Below are 27862 nucleotides of genomic sequence, written 5' to 3'. Positions count from 1 at the left end.
TCTGCAACGTGATAAATAATAATCTACATAATGTTTTTCTGTCCTGCAGACGTCCCACTGAAGCCCACCACTCCAACTAAAATCTCTGAAGAGGGCGACGATGTTTTGGGGGACTACACAGTCGGTGAACACGTCTGGGTCAACGGCGTCAAACCAGGAGTTATCGCCTACCTGGGGGAGACCCAGTTCGCCCCGGGACAGTGGGCAGGCGTGATTCTGAACGACCTAGTTGGAAAAAACGATGGGTCGGTGGGCGGAGTGCGCTACTTTGAGTGCCAGCCCCTGCAGGGCATCTTCACGAGACCCTCGAAGCTCACCCGACAGCCGGTGGGAGAGGGAAGCGACAGCCTCTCCACTGACTCAGTCTCTGCTCACAATCAGACCCAGCAGGGCGGCAGCGGCGCCCCCTCTGGCCAGAGGGTGGTGGTGACGCTCAGAGAGGGCCTGCTCAACAGCGCAGTGAAAACAGGAAACGAGTCGGGGTCCAACATGTCTGACAGCGGGTCGGTTAAGAAAGGAGGGGACAAGGATCTAAGAGTTGGAGATCGAGTTCTGGTGAGTAGTTCTGCTGGGCTTCCCTCCAGTGAAGGAGTTCACAGTGGAGCGTCAGAAAATGTTATTCCAGACAAGAAAAGTCTGGAAAGCTTAAAATATCTTAAAATATCTTAAAATATCTCAAACACATCAAAGGAATGTCAAAGGATTGACTTAATATTAGCTGAAGGATGAAAGATGGTCATCTTCAGCAGCTTTAATCACAACGACTCTCTCCATCGTCCACCATCGTTATAAGATACGTGTCTGTTCCTCAGTCAGATGATCAGCTGGGGTTGATTCAACACAGCACAGATAAACTAGGTCAGAAGACAAACACGTCATTTAACTTCCTCATTTCATCAGCTGTGGTGAATATTTCAATGTAAAAATGTAATCTGATAGATTTTATGACAATTTCAAACAAATGAAGAACTTTTGATCCGTGTATTGTAAACACGGTCAGAACCTCCACAGCCCAGCAGGGGGCCGGTCCACACTGTTCACCACTGCTCTGCGCTGCAGCACCTTCAGTCCTGTTGTTGCCATGGCAGCTGCATCACTACTCTTCCTCTGTAATCAATGAATCTGGATACACCCGGTGTGAGAGCAGGGAGACAGATCCGCTCTGCAAGCTGCAAACAGGCCAGCCTTCTATTTTTATACTTTTAGACGAGGTGTGTGCTGCACTTTTCTACAGAACTGAGTCATAAAGGCTCAATGTTTAGTTAAATGAATGTACCTGTAGAGGAACAGACTGAGCCGGCTTCTACTTTTGGGTTTTAATCACCCTGTTGGCATTTAACTGACAGCTGGTGGTGGCTCAGTGACTTAATCTAGATGACTGTAGTCCACTACAGTCATTTGACAACTTTAGTTACTAGTTACTTTGCAGACTCAGAGTATTCAGAGGCTTTTAATTGTGACGAGTTATCAGATAGTGTTGTGGGGGGACGCTGATGAGATGAGGCTGCATCAGAGATAAAGTAGCACATTTTACTGATACCGATTATCAGAAAATGCTGAATATCGGCCCTGATAACCGTCCAGGTCTGATCCAAAACCTGAAGAAAAACCGACCCAATCCCATAAATGAAAGCTCAGGTCTGGTTCTGCCTGCGACTCAAACCCATCCTGTACGTTCGCTGCAGGTTTATTAAACAGTCCACATACGTTCCAGTGTAACAAGAGCGAATATACATGATTTCATTATCTGTAAATCTGACAATTACATTTAAGAAAGTTTAGCAGGATTCTCTGTGAATGTTTGAGGAAGACATCATCCACAGTAGCTGATCTTTTAGAGTCCCAGGAGACGCTAATTACAGTTTTATGAAGGCCTCGGTGAAGATGGACTCATGCAGTGTAATGTGAGACGAGCTCGATCCCACAGGAAAGTTGTGCTGTCCCTCTTTCTGTTTGTTACCAGAGTTCATCCTTCGTCCTTCCTCTGTTACGTCTTCATCCTGCAGTCTATCTTTGCACAACAAAACAACAACTCGACAGAAACATCTTTTATTTCTGCTTTTAGCTGATTTTCTCATCCAGCTCGATTAGTGTACACAGCGTTCGCAGCATACAATCATCAAGCGGGTCACGTTGCTTTCCATTAACTGATGGGCACAGGGGAGAGTTACATCAGATCCCTGCTCCGCTGGAACCAGGCGGCTGGAGAAGCCTTCCTCCTGGTCAATATTGTAAATCACTCCGGATTACTTTCAGCACTTAAGAGAGGAGACACCACTGCTGACACATTGATCAGTGAATCTATTTCCTCGGCCTCTCCTGTGTAATCTATCCGTCTCACGCTCCTCCTCCGCTGCTGGAAACACAACGCCGCCTCAGAAATCTGGTGAAATGAGCACAAAGTGTGAAACTCAGATTACGCACAGCGAGGTCTATTTTTTCTCTGCTAGGTATTAAATGATGTGATAGTAGCAGAGTGGACAGTGTTTTCACACAGTAGTCACTGAGGTTTGTGTTGAGGATCTAGAGATCGCCTCCAGAGGAAGTTAATGTGAATATTTAAAAGATGAAGCGCAGAGACGAGTTCACAGCTGAACACATGCTCACTGTCTCCTCTGCCTTTGATGTGAGCGCAGACCTGCTCAGCGTTTGACCCGAGGCCGTCTCTGCTGCTGCGGCTGATGAAGGTTAACGAGTGTTTTCTTGCAGGGCTGCATGTGATGCGGCTGCTGTTTACTCAGACAGTTTGAAATCCACTCAGACGGCTGATAGTCAGTTAAGTGTCCCTTAAAAGAAGCACAGCAGGTTGTAGCAGCAACAGTTGGTTGAACATGAAGTCTGAGTTATTTCATTAAACAGGAAACGATATTTTCAACGTTACAAAAACAAATCATAAATCCGTCTGCAGTGCATTAAACATAATCTACAGTAATCAGGTTTTCACAGAGACGTCTCAGACAGCCGACTTCATCAACAAGATTCACTTCACACCTCTCAGAGCCGGACGACTCTGACAGCACCTCCTCGAGTCCTGGCTGATTAGCTGGGCTCGTCTTACTCTTCATCGTCAGCTCGCGGAGGAGAAGTTAATGTGGTTCCTTGAATTTGTTGTAGAACTTGTATCACTTCAGTCATTTTTGTGAGGCAGATTTCACTCACAGTCCATGTTGTGTTTCCCAACGAGTTCATAAAATCCAAAATGTGTCCAGATGCACCTCCCGACACATAAAAGAAACATCCGCTAACTTAACTTTAACTTTATTGTCCAGCCAACGCCGGAAAATCAACAATCAACGTTATCAGGCTGTAAAAGGAGCACGTGGCAGTAAACTGGCTGGATTCAAAGACTTCATGAAACTATAAAACAGTTATAATAAAAAAAACACGTTGAATCTTCCAGAATCAAACCTGTAACATTTACTCATTAGCATTAAACATAAGCTACAGCTGAGGCCGATGATGTCATCAGTTTTGCAGATATTTGGCCATAAACCAAATGATTGGACACATTAAAGATTTGACCTGATGATGGTGCAAGAGGGAAAGTTAAAGCATCATCAGCTGCACGATGTGGTCAGGAAAATCATCACATGGAGATTAATGTGACAGATGTTACAATAAGATTCATGATTAGTCATTTTAACAACAGTTTTCTTTTTCACTGATGAAACTATTAAAATCCTGATGATGTGACTTGTTTCAGTCAAACATCTGGAGACAAACATCAGGTCGTCTCTGCAGCTCGACACTGATTCATTATTATGATGTTTGCAGCTGCTGTGATTCTGGATGTTGTCATGTTGTTTTATTGATTATATTTAAATTTAAATGATTATTTAATGAGTGGGATGTGATTGTGAGAACTGAATTTCATGTCAGTATAACTGTAACTATGTCCCATAGTTGTTTAAACATTTCACTCAAAGCAACAGCTATGAACCACATGGTGGCGCTAGAGGAGACGTCAGGAGACAAACCAACGTCTGTGGTCGTGGTCACCAGGACTTCACTGTGGACGATGTTTCAGTCGTGTCAGTTTATACTCAACCGTTCTGTCTCGACCACCTTCAGAGCTTTTAGATGAGATTGACACTAACAGGAGCCAAGATGGCGTTTGTGCTGACTGGCTGTCGCAGCTCTGCTGGACTCTGACACTGAGTCACTGAGACATCACACAGGCAGCGGGACAGCAGCCCGTCTCACTGTAATGTCCTCTGACGCCACAGTGTTGCTTCTTCTTTGGCCTCAGTGGTTCAGACGAGTCAGAGGGAGATGACTCCAGCAGCAGGAAGCAGAGTAATGACTCACACCACCGACACCACGACACCACGACGCCACACCCTTATGTGTCCTTGTGTTCACTTCCATCAGATGCTAAATCCAGGAGTCAGTATTTATATAAGAAACCATAGTTTTGTCCTTAAATGAAGCTTTACTGTGATTAAATTCAAAACAGATGTGGTGCTGAAACATCTGCACTCACCCACCTTCTGTATATTCACTTATTCTCATACAATCATACATTTTATATTGTTGTGGTTTTGGACACTGGACAGTTTCACTGTGCTGCACATTGAAGAATCACTGTCTGATAATCAGAAGTCATCGTTTGGCTGATTAGAGACGACGTTCTGCTGATTTCCAGGTTCCTACTTTTATTCGGGTCGCAGTAGAACATGTTTACATTCTCTAATTTACAATAAACATTATTTTTCTCACGATGCATCACTGCAGCTTCCCTTTTTATACTGTGAACACTCCGTTTTAGCTACGGAGTGAGACATCTCACCTCTGTTCAATCTTTGGTGAGAGTTGCACGTGCACATTACTGAACAGGCAGGATGTAGCCAATCAGAGGCAGAGTAGGGCGGGTCAGGCCGGGCAAGGTAGTGTGATCCAAAATAACCTGCTGCAGCAGTAGGAACTGTTTGTCTGCTGACTGCACTGAATATATTTACAATAAATATATAAACATATTTTTATATAACGTCTGTTACATAGTGACACACACAAGTTACAGAAGTTAGACTGGACTCCAGACCAGGTGTGTCCGGCAGTGCAGGACAGTAACTTTGGTTTGGACTTTGGGCTTTTTCTCTTTGCAGAACTTTAACGCACACAAAAATGTTTCATGACACAATAAAGTAGAGACAAAAACCCAAAAGCCTCATATGACCTCTTTAATAATGAATGAAGGAGGAGCACGATGTCAGAAACTCATTTTAACTAAAATCTGATTCAGATGATTCACGTCGTCTCTGCAGTGCGTCGACTGAAGGAAGTCGTGACCGGTGGGATGTTTGTGCATGTGGATGAGTTTCTGTCCCTTCCACATGTGGTCGCCATGTGTGAAGGACAGTCAGCAGCTGTACGAGTCACTTTCACATGTTGGCTGATCCAACAGGGACGTCTTCATAACAGGAAACCAGTGATCCCGACTGAGAGCACACAGATGAGTTTAACTTTAAACCAGAGTTCATATTTCTCAAAGTAACATTGTTGAAATACTTGTTGATTTCACGGTAATGACACGCAGAGTTACAAATAACTGTGTAAAACATTATGTCAGCTGCTTCCAGTGCTGCAGTAAACTGGATCATAACTGAGGTCGCATTCAGTGAAGCGTCTGCACAACATCATTACTTAATATATATAATATATTATATTCAAGAAAACTGGAAAGAAAAATGTCTCTTCATGTTAAATGTAGTTCTGTGTCCAGTCCCGCGAGCCGAGGACGTCTCAGCGTGTCTCCTATGTTTATGTCTTCACTGGTTTTCTGGCAGCTGCTCAGTTGGAAAGAGCCCGGCTAGCAGTTTCCCCTTGTTTCCAGTGTTTGTGCTAAGCTAAGCTAACTGGCTGCTGGCTGTAGCTCCATTCGAGTGGTGCTGGTCTTCTGATAAACATGAACTATAACATGTGATGTGATGGTGGTGTGTTCAGCTCTGTCAGAACAGCTGATGATGTAAACAAAACCAGCTGTGAGACGCATTAACTCGTCTTCGTCCTCGTGTGTGTTGAAGGTCGGAGGCTCTAAGATGGGAGTCATCCGCTACATGGGGGAGACAGACTTCGCTAAGGGTGAGTGGTGTGGGGTCGAGCTGGACGAGCCTCTGGGGAAGAACGATGGAGCAGTGGCTGGTACAAGGTACACACACACACACGCACACACGCACACACATACACACACACACACACGCACACACACACACACACACACACACACACACGTAAATACTTCAAGTTCCCCAAATTCCTTCGGTTTTGTCCCTAAAAGGAGGCTGAGGAGAGGCCGAGCATCCGTCTGTTCAGCTGCGTTTCTGTTTGTCCATGAAATGAAGTGACCCTGAGCTCCGAGCTGCTCCGAGCTGCTCTGCACCGTCGACTGCTTCAGATTTAAATCACATTTATCATTTTTATCATGGACATCTTCTCACCTCACCAGGAATGCAGAGTTTCCTCTCAGCACCGCTCACATTCTTCTCCCTGTCGTAGGAAACAGTTTGAAATACGGTGCAGACATTCTGGCGTTTCAGCTCGACTTAAAGCCAACAGAGAGAAAAAACCCAGAAGCCTGCACTTATCTGTTTATACCACAGATTTGGCCTGGTTGTCCCCTTGTGACCTGATAATTCCCAAACAGTTCAGGAATTACAGTTTATTTGCACAAGTCTATATTAAAAGGACCTGAGGAGACAGAGACAGGAGAGGCTCAGAGCTCAGCGGTCGTCTCTTTACTGTGTTTACAGTTTCAACAACAGTCGATGAGACAAAGAGTGAAAAAACTATGAAACAAAATCAAACAGAAGAATCTTCACACGTTCTGTTGAAACAAACCAGAACTGTTAACGTTCAGAAAGAAAACCAAGCAACATACAGAAGAGAAGAGATCACACTCACACTGCTACAGGACCGTCAGCATTAACCTCCTCACCGGTTTATCAATAAAACATTTTTCATAATAATAATAATATTTCTGCTCCTGAGGGCCTGACAGTAAAACCTTCACATGACTTGTTTTGTCTGTTCGACAGTCCAGGACACAAAGACTCTCTGTTTACTGTCACGTGACGAAGACGAGCAGGAAATCACTTCAGATGCCGAATCAGCAAAAGCTTGATGGATTAATGTCCAATTAATTTTCTGTTAATCGATTAATTAAAAGGAGAAGCTACAGATGAAGTTTAGAGATTTTGTTTTCATCCTTGTCGTCTCTCAGATTTCTGTTCTGGGTATTTATGTATATTAAAACATATTTAATTAAAGAGTCTCTTTTACATATTTAAACATAAATATCAGAAAACGAGTTTGAGTTTTTCTCCTCAGACTCAACTTTACTCCTTGCTGCCGCTGTTAGTTTCCTCGTGTACATTGTCGTCCCTGCCCCGCTGGTTCTGGCTCCGTCGGGACTCTGTGCTGGACTTTGTTTTGCAGTTTTCTGATTTTAACGATCGGCCATTTAATTAAGCGATGCAGCGACAGCTGTGGGGCAAATTCACACCTGGTGGGGAAACAGAGATAATCTTCCCTAATGTCTTCAGACTATCAGCATTTTCCTTCTTTCATTGCTCAGTAACGTTCCCGGCACTGATCGTGTTGGTCTCATCATCATAAAGCTGTTCTGTGCTGAACCTAATCCCCAACATCTCCCTTCTCTCCCTGCAGATACTTCCAGTGTCTTCCCAAGTTCGGTCTGTTCGCTCCGATCCACAAGGTGATCCGGATCGGCTTCCCCTCCACCAGCCCGGCCAAGGCCAAGAAGAGCAAGCGTGTGGCGATGGGCGTGTCCTCCCTGGCCCACAGCCCCAGCAGCTCCTCCATCAGTTCAGTCAGCTCGGTGGCCTCCTCCGTGAGCGGACGACCGAGCCGAGCCGGGCTGGTAAGATGATGTTTAAAGGAACAGTTCAGCTGTTTGGGAGATAAATGTGCTCGATTTCTCACGAGAGTTAGAAGAAAAGATGGATTTTAATCTTCTCATCTAACTCTTGAAGAATATTTCCCAAACTTCTTCCTTTAAAATGAGTAAGTAGACTTTATTACTCAGAGTCACCAGGTGACCCACAGGTGCTGATGTCATGTGACACATTCTGTTCAGTGACAGAAACGGGTCGAGAATCAGAACATATCTAACGTCATTATAAGACGCCTCTCAGTTTATTATAATTTTTTTTATTTATCAAGTAAAGAAAAGAACATTTTCAAATTCAACTCTTCTTTTTTGATTAAGATTTTTTACTGCCTTCATTTTCAAAACCATAAAACAGAAACTCGCTGATGTTTGCACGCTGTGATAAATCTAAACCGCCTGTTTGAACGACAGCATGAGCTGAAGTCTCTGAAATCAACCAGTGGTAGAAAGTAACTAAGTACATTTACACAAAGTATGTGTTTTAGTACGATCTTAAGGTACTTGTACTCGAGTATTTTCATTGCTGCTTTATACTTTTACTTCTGCTCAAATATGGAGCTTTTTCCTGCTCTGCATTTATTTGGCATCTTGACTTATTTGAGATTAAGTTTGATGATACAAAATAAGATCGATGAATCATTCAGGATTTATTTATATTCCACATTAACGTTAAACTGAGTTGATCCCAGAGGAGAAATTCACAAGCTACCCAACAAATAAATCAACTTTATCAGTTTCAACGTTAAAGTGATGAACACAGTAAAGATTCAGTCACAGAAACATTAAACAGGCACGTTAAGTCGGTTTTAATCTAAATACTTGTGTTCTTTTACATAAGTACACATTTAAATACACAACCAGAGTATTTCTACACTGCGATAATACTGCTGAGTCCTTCCTCCACCTCTGTAATGACAGTCAGAGTACTCAGTTAGTCAGAGTAATCAGAGTATTTAGAGCTCGGCCTGATGATTCAGACCTGCTGCTCGCACTCTGCTGCCAACAATTAAGGAAAGTAAAGGGGAGCGTCCTCCATCAGAGATCTGGCTCCAGACCAGCGGCTAAAATCAATGAGATAAACCGACGTCCCATTCATCTGACTCTGCTGCCAGCGTCCTGAAGACGTCTCAGTCTTACAGCTGCAGCGAGCTGGACCGAGCTGCTCCAGTCCTCGTTCAGCTGCAGGTCGGCACAAAACTGCAGAGTCAGCGAATCGGAGCAGCGAAATGCAAACGATGAACTGCTCAGCAGGAGGAGGAGCCATTGATCATCAGGCGGCTTCAGTTCTTCATGACATGAGATCAGCGTACGGCCACAACCAACGATTACTTTCATTATCCATGAAACTGTTGATCAGTTGAGTGATTAATCCATTTATCATTTAGTCTATGAAATATCAGAAGTGACGTCAGACGGCTTCTTCAGTCCAACCAACAGTCAAAAACTCAAAGACTCTTCAGTTCCTGTCAGACATGATGAAGAAAAGCAGCAAATCTTCACATTTAACAAGCTGGAGCCGGAAAATGTTTGAAAAATGACTGAAACAATTAATAAATTATCAAAAGTTGGTCATTAATCTTCTTGTGAACAGTAATTGTTGCATCTCAGTGTAAAATGTTGTTTATTTACAGTATATTCTCTTTATTTTGCTGTTATAAATTAAATCCACTGAATTAATCTGAAGTTTCAGGTCAGAAACCTGCCGAGCAGCACACTCTAGTGGTCAAAGAAGATATTGCATCTTCCAGGAAACCAAGAGGTTTTTAAAGACTGAAGTATTTATACATGTTTCCACTTTAGAAAATAACTTTAACAACAATTTTAATGTCTAAATAATCTTAAACTGTTTGCTTCAGTGTTTGATGTCAAAGATGACGAGATACTATAATATTTATTGATTTCAGTGTGGTGAGGTTTGAGTTCTCAGGCATGATGATCATTAAATAATGAATCTGTGATTACACGAAAGAAATCATTCTGTCAGGATCATGAAATAGTTTGTACACGTTTTTGATCATGAAACTGTGATCGTGAATGTTACTTAGAGATCACACGAAAGAAAAGCAAAGATCACAGAACAGCTGTTTTGCCGTGAGTGTTAATAAATGAGAGGTTGCTGTCAGAGAAGATGTTTGGATCAGAGAGGAACGTGTGATGATTAACCTCTCTGCCACTAACTCTAACTCTCACCCTCTCCTCATGTTTTTTGTCCTTTTCCTTCCTCAGCTGACGGAGACGTCGTCACGTTACGCCCGTAAGATCTCCGGCACCACGGCGCTGCAGGAGGCCCTGAAGGAGAAGCAGCAGCACATCGAGCAGCTGCTGGCTGAGAGAGACCTGGAGCGAGCCGAGATGGCCAAGGCCACGAGCCACATCAGCGAGGTGGAGAAGGAGCTGAACGTCGTCAAGTCGCAGCACGTCCAGGTAACGACCAGATGAAACTGTCATGGAAGAGACGATCATGTGTGACAGGAACAGTGCTGTTAGAGATGTTTCTGCCTCCTCTCCACAGTACATGACGGAGAATGAAGGAAGCCTGCAGCAGGTCAAAGCCATGTTGGCCAGCACACAGAAGGATAAACTGGAGCTGGCCAATCAGCTTGAAGAAGAGAAAAGGTACGTTCTCGTCCTGTCACGTTACAGAGCTGCTGGTGTGAACTGTGTCCATGCACAGAGCAGATAGAGACCTGATGACTCGCATGTTAACTCTGATCCTCTGTGTGACATCAGGAAGGTGGAGGACCTCCAGTTCAGAGTGGAGGAGGAGTGCATCACTAAAGGAGACCTGGAGGTATTTATCACCGTCACTAACTGTATCAGTGATGTCATGAACGTGCCTCCACACACTCATGTAGGTGTAACTTTTAACATCGAGCACCCTGAGAAGGTAGAAGGAAGATTTATACCTGATGAGTTTCCTGTCGACCACATGCAGACGTCTTCAGCAGGGATGATCTGGACTCGAACCTCTCAGCAGCTGATAGACAGCAGCTGTTCCCTCAGAAATAGAGCTTCATGAAAAGGAGAGATTTTGGGACAAACGTTGAGCAGGACGTGAGGATTTAAACCCACAGACATCTGCTCGACTGCAGTGATGCTGGGACGGACCCTCAGCTTTAAGCTGTGCAGGAGTCCATTAGATGAGCTGTGTTATCTGCTGTGTGTCCCTCAGGAAACAACCTGAATGGAAGCTAAATCTAATTTGTTCATTTTTAAACGTCCGAGTCTTCAAGTGGAACAAGCAAAGAAACGTTTGTGACTGTAGGCTCTGTAGTTTCTGTAGTGTCTCTGTAGGAGACTGAAGTCTCAGTCCAGACGTTTTTGTGACTGCTGGTGTCTCTTCATGATCCAGCAGGATGTTTCAACACTGCAGGGAAACTTTCTTTACCAAAGGAGACACATATGATCGGTGGTCCACCATCATTGTTGTATAATTGTCTCGTTCTGACCTGGACATCAGAGGATTTCATTGGTCCACCGACATCGACGTCCATCCAAATATTTAATCCTCAGCGCTGTGGACACGTTAGTAAGACCCCATAAAATCAGTTTTATACATTTTCCATAAACATTTTCAGACAAAAATCCAGAATCTGTGATTTCCCAGTTGAATTGAACGCACCATATATCGGTGCCCGTACATTGTTCTGTAACACAATAATTAAACAGCCAGACGTGTTGTTACTAGCAGCCACAACACACCACTGACCTGACACGTTCATTCTGACAGGACGCATCACGTCAGCTCCTCCAGCTTCTTCTGCTGCAGAAACTGTTGAACTGTGATGAGTCTTTTTATTTAAAGGTCTAGAGGTCGACTCAGCTGCACCGTGAGACTCTCAGGCTGAATGTCTCCACTGCAGTTTACTTTGCAGTAATGTCATTAGTGACACATGAGAAATGACTTGGTGTTAACGGGACTCATCACTGACTCTCACTTTAATGGCTCGAGACAAATCACTGCCTGTTTACCGCCAGCAGCAGCCGAGAGCAGCGGAGGACGTCCTCTACACCGCTCTGACATGCAGCGCTGCACTTCACAGAGAAAAGTCTCTTCAATAATAGACCACAGTATCACAAATCAAACCCATCAGGCTTGTGCTTTCAATTTTCAGGCATCAAAAGATAACAAAAGACTTTGAAACAGTGGATTCCTATATGCTTCTCCCAACAGGGGCGATGCACTCACGATGCAGTATCCTTGAGGTTGGGTAAGAGAACCAAGGTGAAAAAAAAGATCTGATCTTGTTTTGGCTTTGATCCGCTGCCGAGCTCTCTCAATTCTTGACTTCAAGTCGACGTCAGTGTCGTCAAGGACTTTAACTCTCTTTACTCCTTCGCTCCTGTGTGTGGTGCTGCGACCTGCTCAGGAAACATCTCTGACATGAATCAACTCAACCGCTCAGATTGTTTCCCACATGGTTGATATTAACATCTGTGCACTGTGCAGCGGATCCTCTTTCTTAATCTCCTCTTCGTTTAATTGGATATGACTGTGTGTGTGTGTGTGTGTGTGTGTGTGTGTGTGTGTGTTTGCTGTGGGCTTTATGATATTTGCTTGGCTGCTTCTAGATGATCAGAATGGCTGTGCTCTCTCTTCACGTCTCTGCACACAGCGAGCTGAACAAACATCAGGACGGTGACACATTGATTCTTTGGCTCCTTCACTTTTTATTACTTGGGATGGAAACGATACGACGACTGTAACATTTAAGAGCCGACTGTCAGCCTTAATAAGACGACAGCGGTATCGTACTCTGGGTCTAATGGTTTGTTTGGCCTTTTTTTATCTTCTGTGCATGTGAAGCCCCTCAGGCTGCCGGCGCTTTGATGCAACTCCTCACAAATAAAAAGCAGAACGGCTAGAAAAGGAATATTTGAGTTCAGCAACGACTCAATAAACTGCTGATAATAAAGAGCGTAATAACGGATTTATTGACCTTAATACGAAATCGTTCCTGTTTTAGATCTGAAAAGAGATTCAGAAGAAAAGGCTGATGGTCGCACTGTGTATTAAGATGCTTGTAACAAGTGTTAGTTAAAGGTAAAGAGACACTTGTGAGTCGTTATCAGATGCTTATTAACATTATTATGTGTTAATAAACATGTTAATTGTGTTTTTGCAGCAGTCTGGGTTTTGACTCCTGACCGGGCGTCTTTTCTATCATCAGCTTTAATAATAATAATCCAACAAAGCCCCAAAAAACCGTTAGTAAGTTTATAATAAGGATTTATTAACATTAAAGAGATTGTTCTCACTTTAGATCAAGTTAACTGTTAATTAATGGATAATAAATTATGTTTAAACTTATTAAAGCAACAACAGATCTTAGTGAAGCTTTAAAAGTGACAGAACAGAACAGGGGAGTTAAACCAATCAGTGGATTTGTAATATAATTATTATTTTAATTATAAGACTTTTAAACCATTAACAAGTGTTTTTAAGTGTTTTTGTGAGATCAGGACACAACTTTAGTTTAAAAGATTAACTAAACCATCCGGGAGACGTAAAAGCAGCAGCAGACACATTTGTCTCACTCACACGAGCTTTTTTGCCCTTTTTAGGACGTTGTTTGAAATCTCCTGATGAGCCTCGTTCGAGCAGAACCAGGCAGCTGTTCTACAGTGACAGAGCTCTGATAAACTCGGTGTTCAGCAGAAAGACAGCGTTAGACAGGAGCTAGAGGAGAATGTGGAGGGTTCAGCAGCTGCAGGAGAGTTAATGACGGACTTACATGTCTCTGCTGGAGGTGTCAGTAATTATGTTTCCTGCTCAAACATCATCCAAACTAACTTTCAGTTTGTTCTCATCTATCTGTGATGCAGCTTTAAAGTCAGACAGTTTTCTGACAGGTTAATATTTTATTTCCACGTGTTTCTGTCTTTGATATCTAACACAGCTTTAGATCTTCACTGTATGTGAACAGAAGATGGTGAACAAACACCATCTTTCAGTCCGTGTGTGAATGAATCATCCGTCAGCTGCGGTGCTGTCTGCAGGACGTGAGTCCTTTGTGTCCGTCACAACAGAAACAGATCTGTCTCTCACCACCTACCTGCACAGCTGAAGGTCACCAGTTACCATCCAGTTTATATCATTCGTACTAAAACAGGAAGATAAAGAGCTTCATGCGTGTCGGAGCCGAACTCTCACTCAGTGTGTCACCGTCCACCAACACGGTGTTTTTATGTGGACTGATGATTTGCTGGAATGCGTCTGACCGTCTCCGATCCTTTCAAGGACTCTCTGGGTTTCCTCTGATTTCCTTTTTCCTGATTTCTGCTCTTTTCTCCGCCTTTTCTTTTGAATGACGTCATTCTGTTTCAGAGGCTCCCACCTGTTACGGTAATAAGGTCATTCTCCTGAAATGCTGACATGTCTCTGCCGTCAGATAACCCTTCAGCAGCAGTGACCACCGATGTTGTTTTTTCTCATCAGCAAACCACGGTTGAGGAGCAGAGTCGCATCATGCAGCTGGAGACGGAGCTCAGCCTCCGGAGAGCCGAGATCGAGAAGCTCCAGGCTCAGCTGAGAGGATCTGACGCCAGCTCGCAGCAGGCCAACGACAGCGAGGCCGTGGCGGGGTCCGACACCAAGCCGGAGACCCTCTTGAAGGAGAGCAGCGAGCTCAAAGAAAACCGGCAGGAGGTGGAGTCGCTGAAGGCGTTGCTGGATAATAAGAACCAGGAGATCAGTGAGATGAAGCAGAAACTCCAACAGGCCACGAAGGAAAACATGCAGATGATGGACAGCTGGAAGGTATTCAGATGTAGACAGCTGAAAGAGCTTCAGCAGGAGCAGCAGGGTCACTGCAGCAGAGCTCTGTGGAGCTCTGATGACAGTATACGCTGGATTCATTGATAGTTTGCATTCTGAAATGTTCTGTGAGGATTATCAGGTCGCTGAGAGCAGAGAGGGAAAGCAAAAACAGAGAAAACCAAGAAAACAACCACATCAATAAGAATATTGAATCTAATCCCACGTTTCAATCAGGGCGAATTAAAGATTAAATCTGTAACAACTCTGCATGAAAATCTAAACACAACTCAACCTTTGTTCTTCACGTTGTTGAGTCGTGTTCTCACGTTATCCCAAATGTTTCCAACAATGTTCAAAGCAGAGAAATCCACAGGTGTCCTCGAGGTGACGGTGAGTTTCATCTGGTCGTCTGTCGCTGTAACTTCAGCAGAGAGTCAGAGAACGAGACGAAACACAACGAGAAGGAAACTTCATCAGCTCGTCTGAGACCTCAGAGACTCTGGTTCTCTCTCCTCTCTGCGACGTCCGGACGCCTCGGGGGGAAAATCAGAGTTATCTTTTTCTGGTGATCCATTTTCTAAGTCTGATCCAAAAGAGCTTCTCTCCTGTGTTTATGAGGAAAAAGCCAGAATAACCATTTAAGTTCCTTAATTGTTTTTCCATTTGTGACAACATGTGAAAAAAGTGTTTTTATGTGTGAAATCAAGTAAAAAGAGAGTTTGTGTGTTTTCACAGATCAGGAAACGCAGGCAAAACTTTTCTCCCTCCAGATCAACAGTCATAAACACACCAGAGGAAGTACTTTAGAAAATGGATCACCAGAAACTGAAGTCATCTCTGAGCTGCGAACGGCTCCGGATCAGAGCAGAATCTGATGTGACTCTGGGTGTTTACTCCTCCAGACGTTCTGGATGTGCACCGACTCTGTCCTGCCCTCCACTCACAACATCTGGAAACATCTCGCAGAAGTGACATGTTGTGAGTTTCATGTTTTGGCCCGTACAGTCTGATAACTCGTCCCTCTTCTCTCTGCAGGATAAATTTGACACTTTAGTGAGTGACCACCAGCGGTCCCTGGAGGAGCTGAAGGCCTCACTGAGCAGTGATCATCCGACTGCAGCAGGACGGGAGCAGGACCCCCAGGAGCTGAGAGCCACTCTGGAGGGGCTGAAGATGGAGCACCAGCTGGAGATGGAGAACCTGAAGGCCAAACACAAGATCGAAGCGGCCATTCTGACCAAGGAGCGTGAAGACCTGTGCTCTCGTCTTCAGGAGGTGAAAGAGCAGATGACCGACGGGAACCAGACGTGGAGGACCAAGGTGGAGGCCAAGAGCAGCAGGCAGGCCCTGGAGGAGGCGACGGAGAAGCTCCAGAAGGCAGAGCAGAGGCTGGCGGAGATGGACAAGCTGCAGGTGGAGCAGGAGAAAGGCACGGGGGAGCTGAGAGAGAGGCTGGAGCTGTCGGAGAAGAAGATCACGGACTACCAGGCGCTGCAGAAGGCCCAGGCCGAGAGCCAGGAGGAGATCCAGAAACTGGAGGAGAAGCTGAGGGTGACGGCGAACCAGCTGCAGGCCATCCAGGCCGACCGCTACACGTCCCACGATGCAAACGTGAGTGTCTGAAGAGGAGAGATAAGAAATCCTCTCAGTAATTTAACAAGCTGCTCAAGTTCAGCTGTGCTAACACTGATCTGCTTCAGGTGATAGAAGATAACGAGATTTCAGAGGAGAAGATGAAGCTGAAGCAGAACATCGAAGGTACCAACATCTGTTGATCTTATTCTGCTTTATTTTCTGTTTGTGATTGTTATGTTGAATATTTATTGACCGAGCAGCAACAACAACATTTAGAGAAATACTGTCTGTCTGTTAAACAGGTTAGCTTAGCTTAGCATAAAGACAGGAAGCGGGGGGAACAGCTAGCCTGTCTCTATTCAGACGGTCTTTACTTTTTGTTTTTTCATGAATAAAACAAAGGTCGACGTGTTGTTGAGCTTCAGAGGACGCTTCATTTCTCAGAATATCAAAGTATTACTAAATTATCTCAACTAAAGAGGCTCGACTGTGTCGGGAGGGTGAATCTACTCACTGTGGGCAGGTTTTATTAATCTCGTATTTTGAATAGGAGGAAAAAAACATCCTTTATCTCTGTTTCATAATTCATAAGATTTTACCATCCCCTGCTACCTGACAGAGAGCTACAGGAACTTAAAATACTGTCAGCAGCCATAACAAATCAATGTTCTCCATGTTTTTATGAATAACGTGTTCAGGCTGTCAGTGATATATGAACAAAGCTCCCAGTGAAAACCTTCAGAATAAAGATAGAAATCAAAATGAAAGTTTGTTTTTTCTGTAAATGCTGATGGAGATAATCGGATAAAGATTCTGATGTCATCATGAAAGTTTCCCAGTCGATTCCTCACATTAAAACAACATTCTGTCTCGCAGGTTTTCTGATATTTGATGTCTAAATATATAAATTAAACATTTGCTAATCAGCATAAAGACGACACGTTATGGAAGCAGAACTCGTCAGATGGTTTCTTCTGAATCACGTCCACATAATCAGATGAAATGTGACTTTCCAGCTGCAGCGTTGTTGTTTCTTGAACACTTCCTGTTGTTGTTTCTCTTCAGAAACGATGGAGAAGTTGTTGAAAAGAGAAAAAGAGGTCTCGACTCTCACATCGCAGGTCGAAGCCCTCAAATCCCAGATGGCAGGTAAATGTCAATTTTTCCAGAACATGTCCAGCAGCAGTCGGTGAACTTTCACCACCTCTCTCGTCTTTTCTTAAAGTTTCTCACATCTGAATATTTAAATCTCTGCAGAGAGATCGTAACTGTTCACACACGAGAACAGTTGGAGTAGAAACCCGAGCTTGTGTTCGGCCTGCAGCTCAGAAATCCAGCAAATAATTCAGGTTTGGTTTGGAAAGAAATGACACAGTTCTCAGTCTGAGGTCAGATCGTGTTAACGTCTCCACTAGTTTTCACTTTGTTGACGCAGATGTTGCTTCTGTGTTTTACTGTGGTTCAGTTATTTGGTTCTGCAGAAACTGTGACGCTGAAACACTGAACTTATTAACTGAATTTGACAGGAGATTCTCACAAGAAGGATTATTTTAATTTACCTGAAACGTTTTTACATGACAGTGTTAATATTCATTGCATATATATGAAAAATTAAAAGATGTTTTATATTTAAAATAGGTCGTTTTTCTGTCTTTGTGTGATTGAGTTACAGCTCGTTATGGTTCAGTTTGTTGCAGACTGGATGATGTCACGTCGTTCTCTCTGGACTAATTAACTCTTTAGTTCAATACACACTTATTCACGTCACACACAACAAAGTGAAAACTAGTCGAGGTGTTAATGTTTGGAAATGAAAGATTCTTCGTTATTTGTTTGATCAAATGACACATTTCAGCCCAATGCAGTGAAAAATAGGAAAAACTCAGATATATTCATGTTCTCATCACTTCATCATCATTTAATGTTTTGGGGAAAATATCTAATGTTTCCTTCTTCTCACTGGCTGTAATATTACTTTGATATATTTCAGTGGTTTTATTTAATAGATGATGTTTGTACTGAGCCTGTTTTAAAGCCACAGCTGGCAGTGGTTCGGTTTGTTGCAGACTGGATGATGTCACGTTGTTCCTCAGCTCAACACAAACATTAATTCACAATTTCTCAGAAGTATTTAAATGAATCTATGTTGTAAATGATCTTCAGGGTTTGTTGGAGGTTCAGGACAAATGTCCGACGCTGGTGATGCTGATACACATTATTACACAGAGACTCACTAACATGATGCAGTTTTGCTCTGAGGGACTCACTCCATAAAGAAAGTCCCTGACATGAGGGGAGGTTTCCGTGAGTCGGTGTGGACCGACCCTTTAGATAATCACCATCGTTAGCGATCGTCTGCTCAGCGCTCCTCTGGTGTCGGGACTGCAGACTTCTCTTCACTTCCCAGCCGTCGTGCTGAGTTCACCGCTCGGTGGCTCGTGTTCGTCTTCACGTTACGTTCTTTGATCATCGCTGAGAAATCTGTCGACTCGCTGTCTTTTGAAAACTTAAAGTTCCAACACATCAAACGAGCCCAAAACACACTTCATGTAGTTCAGATAATCAGAATGACACTCTTTGAAGAATAGATTGTGAATAATTTAAACAGAGAGAAGAACAATGGGAGGCACAAAGTGAAGAATAGTTTCATTAGTCTTCTCTGCTCGCTGCTTTTTAGAAAATAAAATTTCACCGCTCCTGAGAGCTCATCGACCTGGTTCAAGTCGGGGCTTTCCTCCCTGTCTGAATCTACTTTATACAGTTTTTAGTATAAAGTTCAATCATTGTGTTTCCCGTCTTTGTGGAGTCTCGCTGAGCTGCAGGGCAGGAACAGTTTTCTTCCTAACGAGACTGCAGCTTCGGAGGAAACCACCTTGATTTAGCGAACTCAAGCTGCTGCAGATAAACTTTGAGGTGCACAGAAGGAGAATGAAGCTTGTTAAAGACGTCTGTGTGCTGCCTGCTGAAGTTAGCATGCTAACCAGCTAACCCCGGCCTGTCCTTCTCCTAATAGCCCTCTGTAGCTCAGAGGTGATAGTCTGATAGCCCCGTAGTTTCAGCTGGAGATGTAAAAGCAGCTCGTTCACTACTGAGTCTAATAAGTCAACAAAACTCACTAAACAGAAAAATCCAACCGTCCACCGTCTGAACTCAAGTTTCTCTGTGACTGAACTCAGACGAGCTTCATCGCCTCGTTAACTCATCAAACACACTTCATTCAGACTGGACACAAACTGAACCACAGTCACCAGAACAGTGTTGGTTTGTCTCCACAGTCACCTCTGGTTCGGTCCAAATAAATCCTCAGTTCACAGTAACATGAAAATATTCTGGCTCTACACGCTGCTGATGTCCGACTCTCTCTCTCTGTCCTCTCCTGTCCCCACCTGCCGCGTCTTCTCGTCCCCGGAGTCACAGTCCTGCTCAGAGCCGCTGTAAATCACCTCTGTACTGTGTCCCCTGTCTTCAGACTGACCTCTGTCCAGTCTGCGGTCCAGCTGAGCCCGGCTGCCTGTGGTGACTCCCCCGTCATCCAAGGGTTAAGGCAGACTCCAGTCAGCTAATAGGACCGCTTAGCTACACGGCTAACTGAGCTAATTAGCTAATTGCAGCTGGTTACAGCCAAAGAAAGCTACTGGAGGTGTTAGACTGAGCAGCAGGTCCGTTACTCTGGTGATATTCTGGCCATTTCTCACAAATTACACCTTTAATGATATATGACATATGGTAAAGACATGTTCGGGTTTAAGATGAGATAAAATGGACCGTTGCTGATCCTCCGTACCTCCACCTTTAAAATGATAAACTTCTTAAATCAAGTTCCACTTCCTGGAGTACTTTTGAGCTCTCAGCCACGTCTCCTGGCCTTCATCAGTGGATGGATTTATGTAGAGGTATATATGAAAAGACGTCTCATTAAGCACCAGTTATTAATGCTTCATAAGAGCAGTAAACACTCACAAACGGCCACAAATATAATAATCTACATCATAAAACATGTGAAAGCTGAATATACAAAAACAGCTTTCTTCTTCTCTTCTTGTTCGTCAGCCCTGGAGGTCAAAGTTCGCTCCGGGGAGAAGAAAGTCGACGCTCTGGCCAAGGAGAAGCTGCGTGTGGAGGCGGAGCTGGAGGCCATGACCAAGAAGTCCCATGATGCCTCGGGGCAGCTGGTCCACATCAGCCAGGAGCTGCTGAAGAAAGAGAGGTATGAAGACGAGGCGGCGGCCTCAGCACTCAGAGCCGACTATTATATAACAATACATCATTTTATCAGTCTGCTAATGGACGGAGGGTCGGAGCCCGCAGGCACAGTATTGATCTGATCGCACATATCGTCCGGCTGAACAGTTTTATTTGTGTCGTACTGTTTAATTCTGTATTGTTCAGTCAGGATGAAACCTGCGCTGGTTGTTATCTGTTCCCTCAGCAGCATGAGCAGCAGGAGGCATCTTCTCCTCCACTGCAGTAAATACCTTCATGTTTCTTCTGAGGTTCGTTCTCTTAATTGTTCCAGTTTCAGCAACTCGCTGCATTTAAACTTTTGAACGAGTTTAAATACAATTTTACCGTCCAGCTCGTGACCAACTCTCACTTTAATTTAAAAAAGGTTTCTGTCCCACAAGGGAAATTTGTTCTGTACATTTGCAGCTTCGCAGTAAAAACAGACGAACGTAAAAGAGAAATACGAAGCAATTAACTGTACAAACACACTGAGCGCGAGGAGATGAGGAGACTTCGGCCGCTCGTCTCGCAGCAGTCGACGGTGTTAACAGCCTCATTATGAATATTACACTGTTCATGTGATTACTTATTCATAGCAGCTGTAGGGCTCCTGTGTGCTGACGGTGACCTCAGAGGAAAATACCAGGAATGCACAGTGGGGTCTAATGAAGCTGCTGGATGAAGTCAAGAACTGGGAAACATCTTCAGTTTCTTCTGGACTGTTTTAAAAATCATTACATACGTACACATATAACATATATATATATATATATATATAATAATTTAATATGTGTTTCAGTGCTGGTTGATGGTGTTTTCACATTCATTCACTCATCAGAGTCAACAGGTCGATTGTCCTCAGAGGCAAAGGAGAGTTAACATCTCCTGCAGACTCATGACAGACGTCAGTACGAGAGGCAAGAGAAAATCTGATGATCCATTTTCTGAGTCTGATCGAGGTCGAGAAAGAAAAGTCAGGAAGTTCAAACAAAATGTGATGAAGCTGCTCTCTGAGGGAAAAGAGAAAGTGTTTATTGAGATCTATTTCTCTTCGTTTTTGTTTCATTTTATTTCTTCTAAAGTAATTTTAAAAAAGTTTAATAAATGCTTAATTTGTCTGTGAAACAGGTGAGAAAATAAAATGTTTGTCAGGCTCAGTGATGTTTTGTTCAGACACAGAGTAGAGCAGGGCGGGTGTCCGTAGTAACATAGTGATGATGGACGTCAGCCTCAAACACGTGACCCTGATGAGGCCACAAGCTGAAACACGTCCAGTTGTTCTGAGTGATGCTGGAGAGTTTTGACCTCTTCAGACTTTTCCTTCGTGCAGCAGACAGCCAGGTGAAGCCAGAAACACCTGCTCTGCTTCTGCCCCATCGATTATTACAGCAACAAACTCTTTCCTCACCTGCGTGCAGATGAAAGAAGCTCAAGATTAATCAGTCGCACTTCAGTGATCTTTCATTTACTGACCTGCAGAAGTTTGACTGAAACTGTTGGAAGATAAAAAATAACCAGCTGAAATGTTTAATAGAAATCAGCAGCTGTTTATTAACTGTTGTCTGGAAAATAAACCATGTTGAGGCACATTCAGTAATGTTGAGTTAATTATCATGGTAATTTATAATATGTTGCTTGGTAATTACCAGCTTCTTATCACGACATGTTCAGACCTGTAACATGATGTGTCGCCAGTTAATCCTGCAAGAACCAGAAAAGAAAATCATCCAGATTCAAAATAGAAACTGGATCAGGAGAACAGTTTTCCTCTCTCTCCTCTCAGGCCTTTAACATTAGTGATAATCAATAACACATTTTACACCTCGTGATTTCCTTGAAACGATTGAAGAGTTTCAGTATATTGAAAACATTTTCATCATAATTGTTCAGCAGCTCCGTACGGTCGGATCACAGTTCTCTCAGGTTTCGTCACTAAAAGTTTCACATTACAGGATCATTTGATCCGTCGTTGGTGTGAAAATGCAGCTTTGAGTTGACAGACTGAGTGTTCCTGCTCAGCTTTCTGTCGGCAGCTGCAGGTAATTAGTTTGTGTCTGTGGCTGATAGATCACACTTCTGTCGCTGAAGTGGCAGCTGCAGGAACAACCGGTGCAGCTCATTATTTTAAGGTGGTCCCACCTTTCCAGTGTGTAACTGCCAGCTTTGCACAAGCTGCCACCGGCCAGCAGGTAACAGCTGACCAGTGCGACGGTAAACCAGAGGCCGCTGGGTGTTTCCGTCCTCAGTCCAGGGAGCAGCAGCAGAGACCTGTCCGACGTCCACCGCTCAGATCACACTCAGTTGATTCTGGCACAGTTTCACCTCCCAGGTTTGTTCTTGTTGCTGCAGCTCGAGCTGCCAAATCAGTAAAACTCTGATAATTGAGGTCATTATTTATCCAGCCGGGTGTAAAGAGAAGGTTGTCACGGTGTCGCTGCAGACGTGCAGAGCTTTATTAAACAGTCGCACAGTCACATTCAGACAGTGCACAGATCGCTCTGACGGTGTCACATTATTTATGAGAGTTATGATGTTAGTAACTGCTACAAGGCTCTAAAATAACAGCCTCTGGCTGAAGCACAATATGTTTCTGTGTATTATCACAGCAGCAGCAATTATGTTGTATGCAATAAAAGTTCAGTGTAGACTGTAGATCAGTGTAAAGATCAGCGGGTGTCCCCTCGAGGTGGTGTGATTGGATGGAAGCATCATCAGCTCCGTTAATGTTCCTGCTGCTACTTCAGTCTGTGGCGAGCTTTAAGGACAACAGACAATTAACAAAGTTGATCTACTATCAGGTCACGTGGCTGAAGAGAGGATGATTTTTTCAGAAACAAACAGTGATGCAGTCACAGAGCACACAGGCTGTGGTGACTCAAGCTGGGTCATTTCATGCCTGAGGCACTGAAGCAAACAGTGAAGCAAACAGTCGAGGAACATTTCTGCACTTATAAAATCTTAACAACCTAAAACATAAAGTCAGGGGAAGTCTCGTAGTCCACAAACATTTCTGGAGCTTCACAGTAAAACAGAGTTGCAGCGTTCTGCTGAACACCTGAAGCAGCTGGAGATGATTTAAACATCAGATGTCTCATGCAGCTCGTCTGCTGCGATCTCAGTCTCTGGAACATAAAAGACGTGTTTATACTTCAGATGTGAGATCGAGCTTGTGCACACACTAAGAAAATAAAACCATACGATGCCTCTTCTGCTGTCAGGGCAAAAAGGGGCAAAGTCCACAAAGTAGATGAGTTTTGACTTTATTTTTGGGTGAGCTGCTCCTTTAAAAGCTGCATTTCCTGATTTTTTGTCCACTCGGGGGCAGCAGACACAAGTTCTGACATGATGTTGGTATATTAACTTCTTCTACATCTCTTTCACGTTACACATTCGATGCATTATTAATATAAAAATATTTGTTAGAGCAGCTTGAAAATCTGTCCAGAGGGACAGAATATATACACATATATACACATATACATATATATACAGTATATACATATGTATCACTGTAACAGAGGGCAGATGTTAAACTAGCTAACCTCTCAACATGCGGTGTGACTGATGTTAGTATGCAGGCGAACAGCCAGAAGTCACGGACTGTTTGACTCTGGGATGAGGCCGCCTCCACAATCCCCACTGGTCAGACTGGATAACATATTATTCACATAATGAACTGGTATCTGTATAATGTGCTGATCTATGACTCGTAAATCTTCTGTCTCGTTGCTGTGTGGAGACGTCGAGTTCAGAGCGAGAAAAACACGTGTGGAAAATAGTTTCTTGTCTTTTTTATTCCCAGGAGCCTGAATGAGCTGAGGGTGTTACTGCTGGAGTCTCATCGTCACTCTCGGGACATGGAGAAAGACCTGAACCGGGAGGTGCACAAGGCCGAGTGGAAGGTGAAGGAGCAGAAGCTGCAGGAGGACATCAAGACGCTGCGCGAGAAGCTGCTTGTCCTGGTGAGAAGACTGTTATTCTGCAGTTTAAGACATTTACTCTTTTTCTTTTCCAGTTTAATCCTCAGCAGGTTTTTTGCACAGAAGGCTTCACCCACAAATCTGTTATTGGTTTACTGAGGAGAGATTCAGGTCAAGAAATCATTTCAGTTGAGAAAAAGAAAACATAAGTCAGACTGAACATCTTCTCTCAGCTGACGAGCTTTATAACTCGCTCCGTTTAGCACTAAATAAAATCAATCCTCCAGTTTCATACTGAATGGAGAAACAGTGATATTGTCTCTTAAACTCTCGGCAACAAAAATGTCCAATTCCTTCAACCTACTTAACCTACGAAGTGTTAATCATTGACTTTATGTAAACCTGGAAGACGTGACAGCCAGAACATCAAGAGAGGACAAGAAAAAGCTCAATCCTCCATTTCCCATAATGCAACTCGACAGCATCTATTTGTTTATCTGCCTGATAACACAGGTAAACCAGTAACTTGAGACGCAGACTGCCTGTTAAACATTCTCCACACTTCATGATTGGCTGGTCGGTCGGGGGTTTCCTGGCTCCCAATGACAATTTATTTCCTTTAAAATACGTTAATGTTTCCACCAATCAATGTAATTTCTATCATTGTCGACTGAACCATAATTTCACTGCACTAACACATCATTTTATAGCTGGAATGGGCCCTTATCAGGATGATAGTCGGAGCATTCAGTGTTAAGCTGCACCATAAACTGCACAAAGTCATATTTCAGAGCTGGTTAGTCGACATTCACAGAGTCTATAAAAGCAGCTGTTGGTTCATATATTTCGTGTGCAGACTGAGCTGATCCCCGAGAGGAAATATAAATATGAAAATGTGTTAATCTCATATATTCTGGAGCACGATGTGAATAATTTAACTCTTATCCTCCTGCCTTGTTTGGGTTTCAGGGTCGTGAGCGTTCTTCACCCGACCACCGGCGGTACTCCATGCTGGACCCCTCGGCTCTGGACTCGGAGGTGAGCCGCCTCCGCCAGCGACTGCTCAGCACCGAGGACGCCCTGAGGAACGCCCTGGAGCACAACCAGCAGGTCGACCAGCTGGTCCAGGCCATGCGCCGGCATCCAGAGAAAAGCCCGGTAAGACTGAGAAGAAGCTGAACTTTCATAGATCTGAGTAGAAAAAACACAAAAGTTATTTTAGTGTCAGGAGGTTTAGAAAGAAGGAGATGTATCAGATTACTTAATGTAACAATGTAATTATTATAATGACGTGTTTGTGCTCTCTTAACCTGCTGATGTTTGTGAACACACTGTCTGTTCCATTGAACCAGTAACCACAACATCACCAGACTCCCTTAACAAATCACACAATTTTGAGTGTTGCTGCATGAGAAGAAACTTTTTAAATGTTTTGAATCACAATCTCTGACAGACTCTGAATCATTGTCTCCTTCTTGTAAATTCAGCATTAAATGAAAACAGTCAGTTGTTTGTTTCCTTGTACAAAGTGTCAGTTTGTGGCAGCATGGCTGTACCAGCCTGTCTGCTTCTGTGTCTAAAGTGCTAAAGTCTCACCTGCCAACATTTAGCAGCTGTTTGAACACACTGTTTACACTGATTTCACCATTTACACTCAATTTATGAAAGAAGAAACATGTTATTGATCTAAACATGTCACATTTTACAAACACACTAAACAGTAACCAGTATAGGCGACTTCTTTGTCCCCAGACTCCCTTAACAAATGTGTCAGTTTAGTGAGTTGTTGAGTTGGAGACACTTTATAAACTGAGTGAAACTCTGTCTCTGACTGATTCTGACTTATTTGTTCCTTCTTGTGAATTCAGCAAATGTTCTCCATGAACTTCTTTCTGTCTTTGAGTAGAAACATGGAGTCTGTTTGTCTCAGTGAACCTGAGATCTGATCACAGGTGGCTTGTTTCTCTTTACAGACCTAAGAGTGGCATCTATTTTCCAAAATGTCTAATGATTCTTATTATTTCTCTCTCGATGTGTTTTCATGTTTTTCAGGCTCATGGTGCAAATTCATCCAATGGGATTCACCACCAGGAGTCAGACATTCCTCCAGATGTTGGTATACTTTCTTTGTATTTGAACCATCATGGATGAGGAGATGTCACTGACGCCTCTCGGTGTTAAGACGTCTGATTCTTTGTGTTTCAGGAACAACACTGATCTGAGCAGAAGAGATTAGACTGAACTGGACGTGCAGAGCTCCACCTTCTGATCCTGCGACGGACGCCTGAGGAACATTTCAGTTTACAGTTAAAACCAAAACAGCGAATCTCTATCTCCAGTGAATTTATGTGTTTGTTGCAGAAAGCACCTATTAGCCAATCATGAAGACCGCTTAAAGTACTATAAAATATACACAGGAAACATGGACGTGGAGAGATATTATCGGTACAACTCCTGAGAACAAACAGTCGGCAACTTCTGAAGCTTTACTCTAGTTAGAAAGTTTGAATCTTCAAGTTGCCGGAAACTCTGTGACAATTCAGAACTTTGATCCGGCCGACGGACGACGACGTGAAGAAGTGAAGAACTGGGTCTCAGTCGCTTACTTTGTTTTTTATTTATTACTTTTTCTTTGCTCCTCAGCTTTGTTATAATCCTCCTGGCCAGTGAGACTCAGAGCAACGACGACACCGACTCTTTCATTTGTCACCTTAACTTACACCTGAAGAGAGGACTGGTAACGCTCGTCACAGTCAGCTCTGTCCAGCGTTCACACTCCTGCTTTAGTGAACAGTGTAAGAAATAATTGTGGTTTACTTATTGGAAATGTTAAAAAGTAAAAACCCATGTGATAAAACACAAACAGAGGCCTGTGAAGAGGCTGTGAAAAGGTTTTTGTTTCATTATTCCTGTCTGTTCCCGACTCTGAAGGAAGAAGTGTAACTCAAACAGTTTACAGCAGTCCGGTATCAGAGCTGAGGTCATGAAACACGTTTTGGACCAAACTTTACTGAAAGACTAACGTTTCGACGTCAGCTGTGTCTTCATCGAGTCAAATAATCCAAAGACTCACATCCTCTTAAATAATCAGGACTGAATCCGGCGCCAGCTGGAAGAAAGGAAGTGAAAACCACGATGACAGAGAGATTCACACTCTGAGGCCCGGTCCAAACACACGAGTAGTTTTTAAATGAAGGGGTTTTAAAATGAAGAAATAATCTCCGTCCACACCTGAAGACACAGATCACATGACCCTTCATGTACACGAGTACCAGTTTATACAGGAAGCAGATTCAACACTGTGGTTGGCTGCGTGAGCTCTTTACCTGCTAGTGTTGTTGTATTAGTGTCAGGTGTCAGGGCTGGTGCCGAGGCGGCGGGTCGCTGTCAGCAGCAGTTTGCCTCTCTCTCATTATCAACGTCCATTTGTGTCTCTAATATAGACACTATAACTGAAATACACACGACGCTACA

The 27862-nt window shown here is 43.5% G+C and overlaps 1 protein-coding gene across 3 annotated transcripts in view; it reads left to right on the top strand.

Moving 5' to 3' along the window:
• The window catches only part of clip2 (CAP-GLY domain containing linker protein 2), a 39563-nt gene extending 11701 nt beyond the window's left edge, over positions 1 to 27862 (top strand). Inside the window, exons 3-18 of one of the 3 annotated variants that reach the window (XM_084373496.1) lie at positions 50 to 555; positions 6024 to 6148; positions 7666 to 7879; positions 10136 to 10333; positions 10422 to 10525; positions 10640 to 10700; positions 12084 to 12134; positions 14349 to 14669; positions 15705 to 16280; positions 16370 to 16427; positions 17310 to 17393; positions 20295 to 20451; positions 24271 to 24430; positions 25358 to 25546; positions 26441 to 26500; positions 26594 to 27862. In XM_084373496.1, the coding sequence (XP_084229622.1) occupies positions 50 to 555; positions 6024 to 6148; positions 7666 to 7879; positions 10136 to 10333; positions 10422 to 10525; positions 10640 to 10700; positions 12084 to 12134; positions 14349 to 14669; positions 15705 to 16280; positions 16370 to 16427; positions 17310 to 17393; positions 20295 to 20451; positions 24271 to 24430; positions 25358 to 25546; positions 26441 to 26500; positions 26594 to 26605 (2876 nt within the window). In that variant the 3' untranslated portion in view covers positions 26606 to 27862. Of the gene's footprint in view, positions 1 to 49; positions 556 to 6023; positions 6149 to 7665; positions 7880 to 10135; positions 10334 to 10421; positions 10526 to 10639; positions 10701 to 12083; positions 12135 to 14348; positions 14670 to 15704; positions 16281 to 16369; positions 16428 to 17309; positions 17394 to 20294; positions 20452 to 24270; positions 24431 to 25357; positions 25547 to 26440; positions 26505 to 26593 lie in introns of all 3 variants that reach the window. The other 2 variants (XM_084373495.1, XM_084373497.1) reach the window with 2 other exon arrangements.

This window comes from Pagrus pagrus (assembly GCF_965226575.1).
Source record: "Pagrus pagrus genome assembly, chromosome: 14".
Lineage (NCBI taxonomy): Eukaryota > Metazoa > Chordata > Actinopteri > Spariformes > Sparidae > Pagrus > Pagrus pagrus.
Note: the sequence above shows the minus strand (reverse complement) of the source record. Positions and strands in the feature narration are given on the sequence as shown.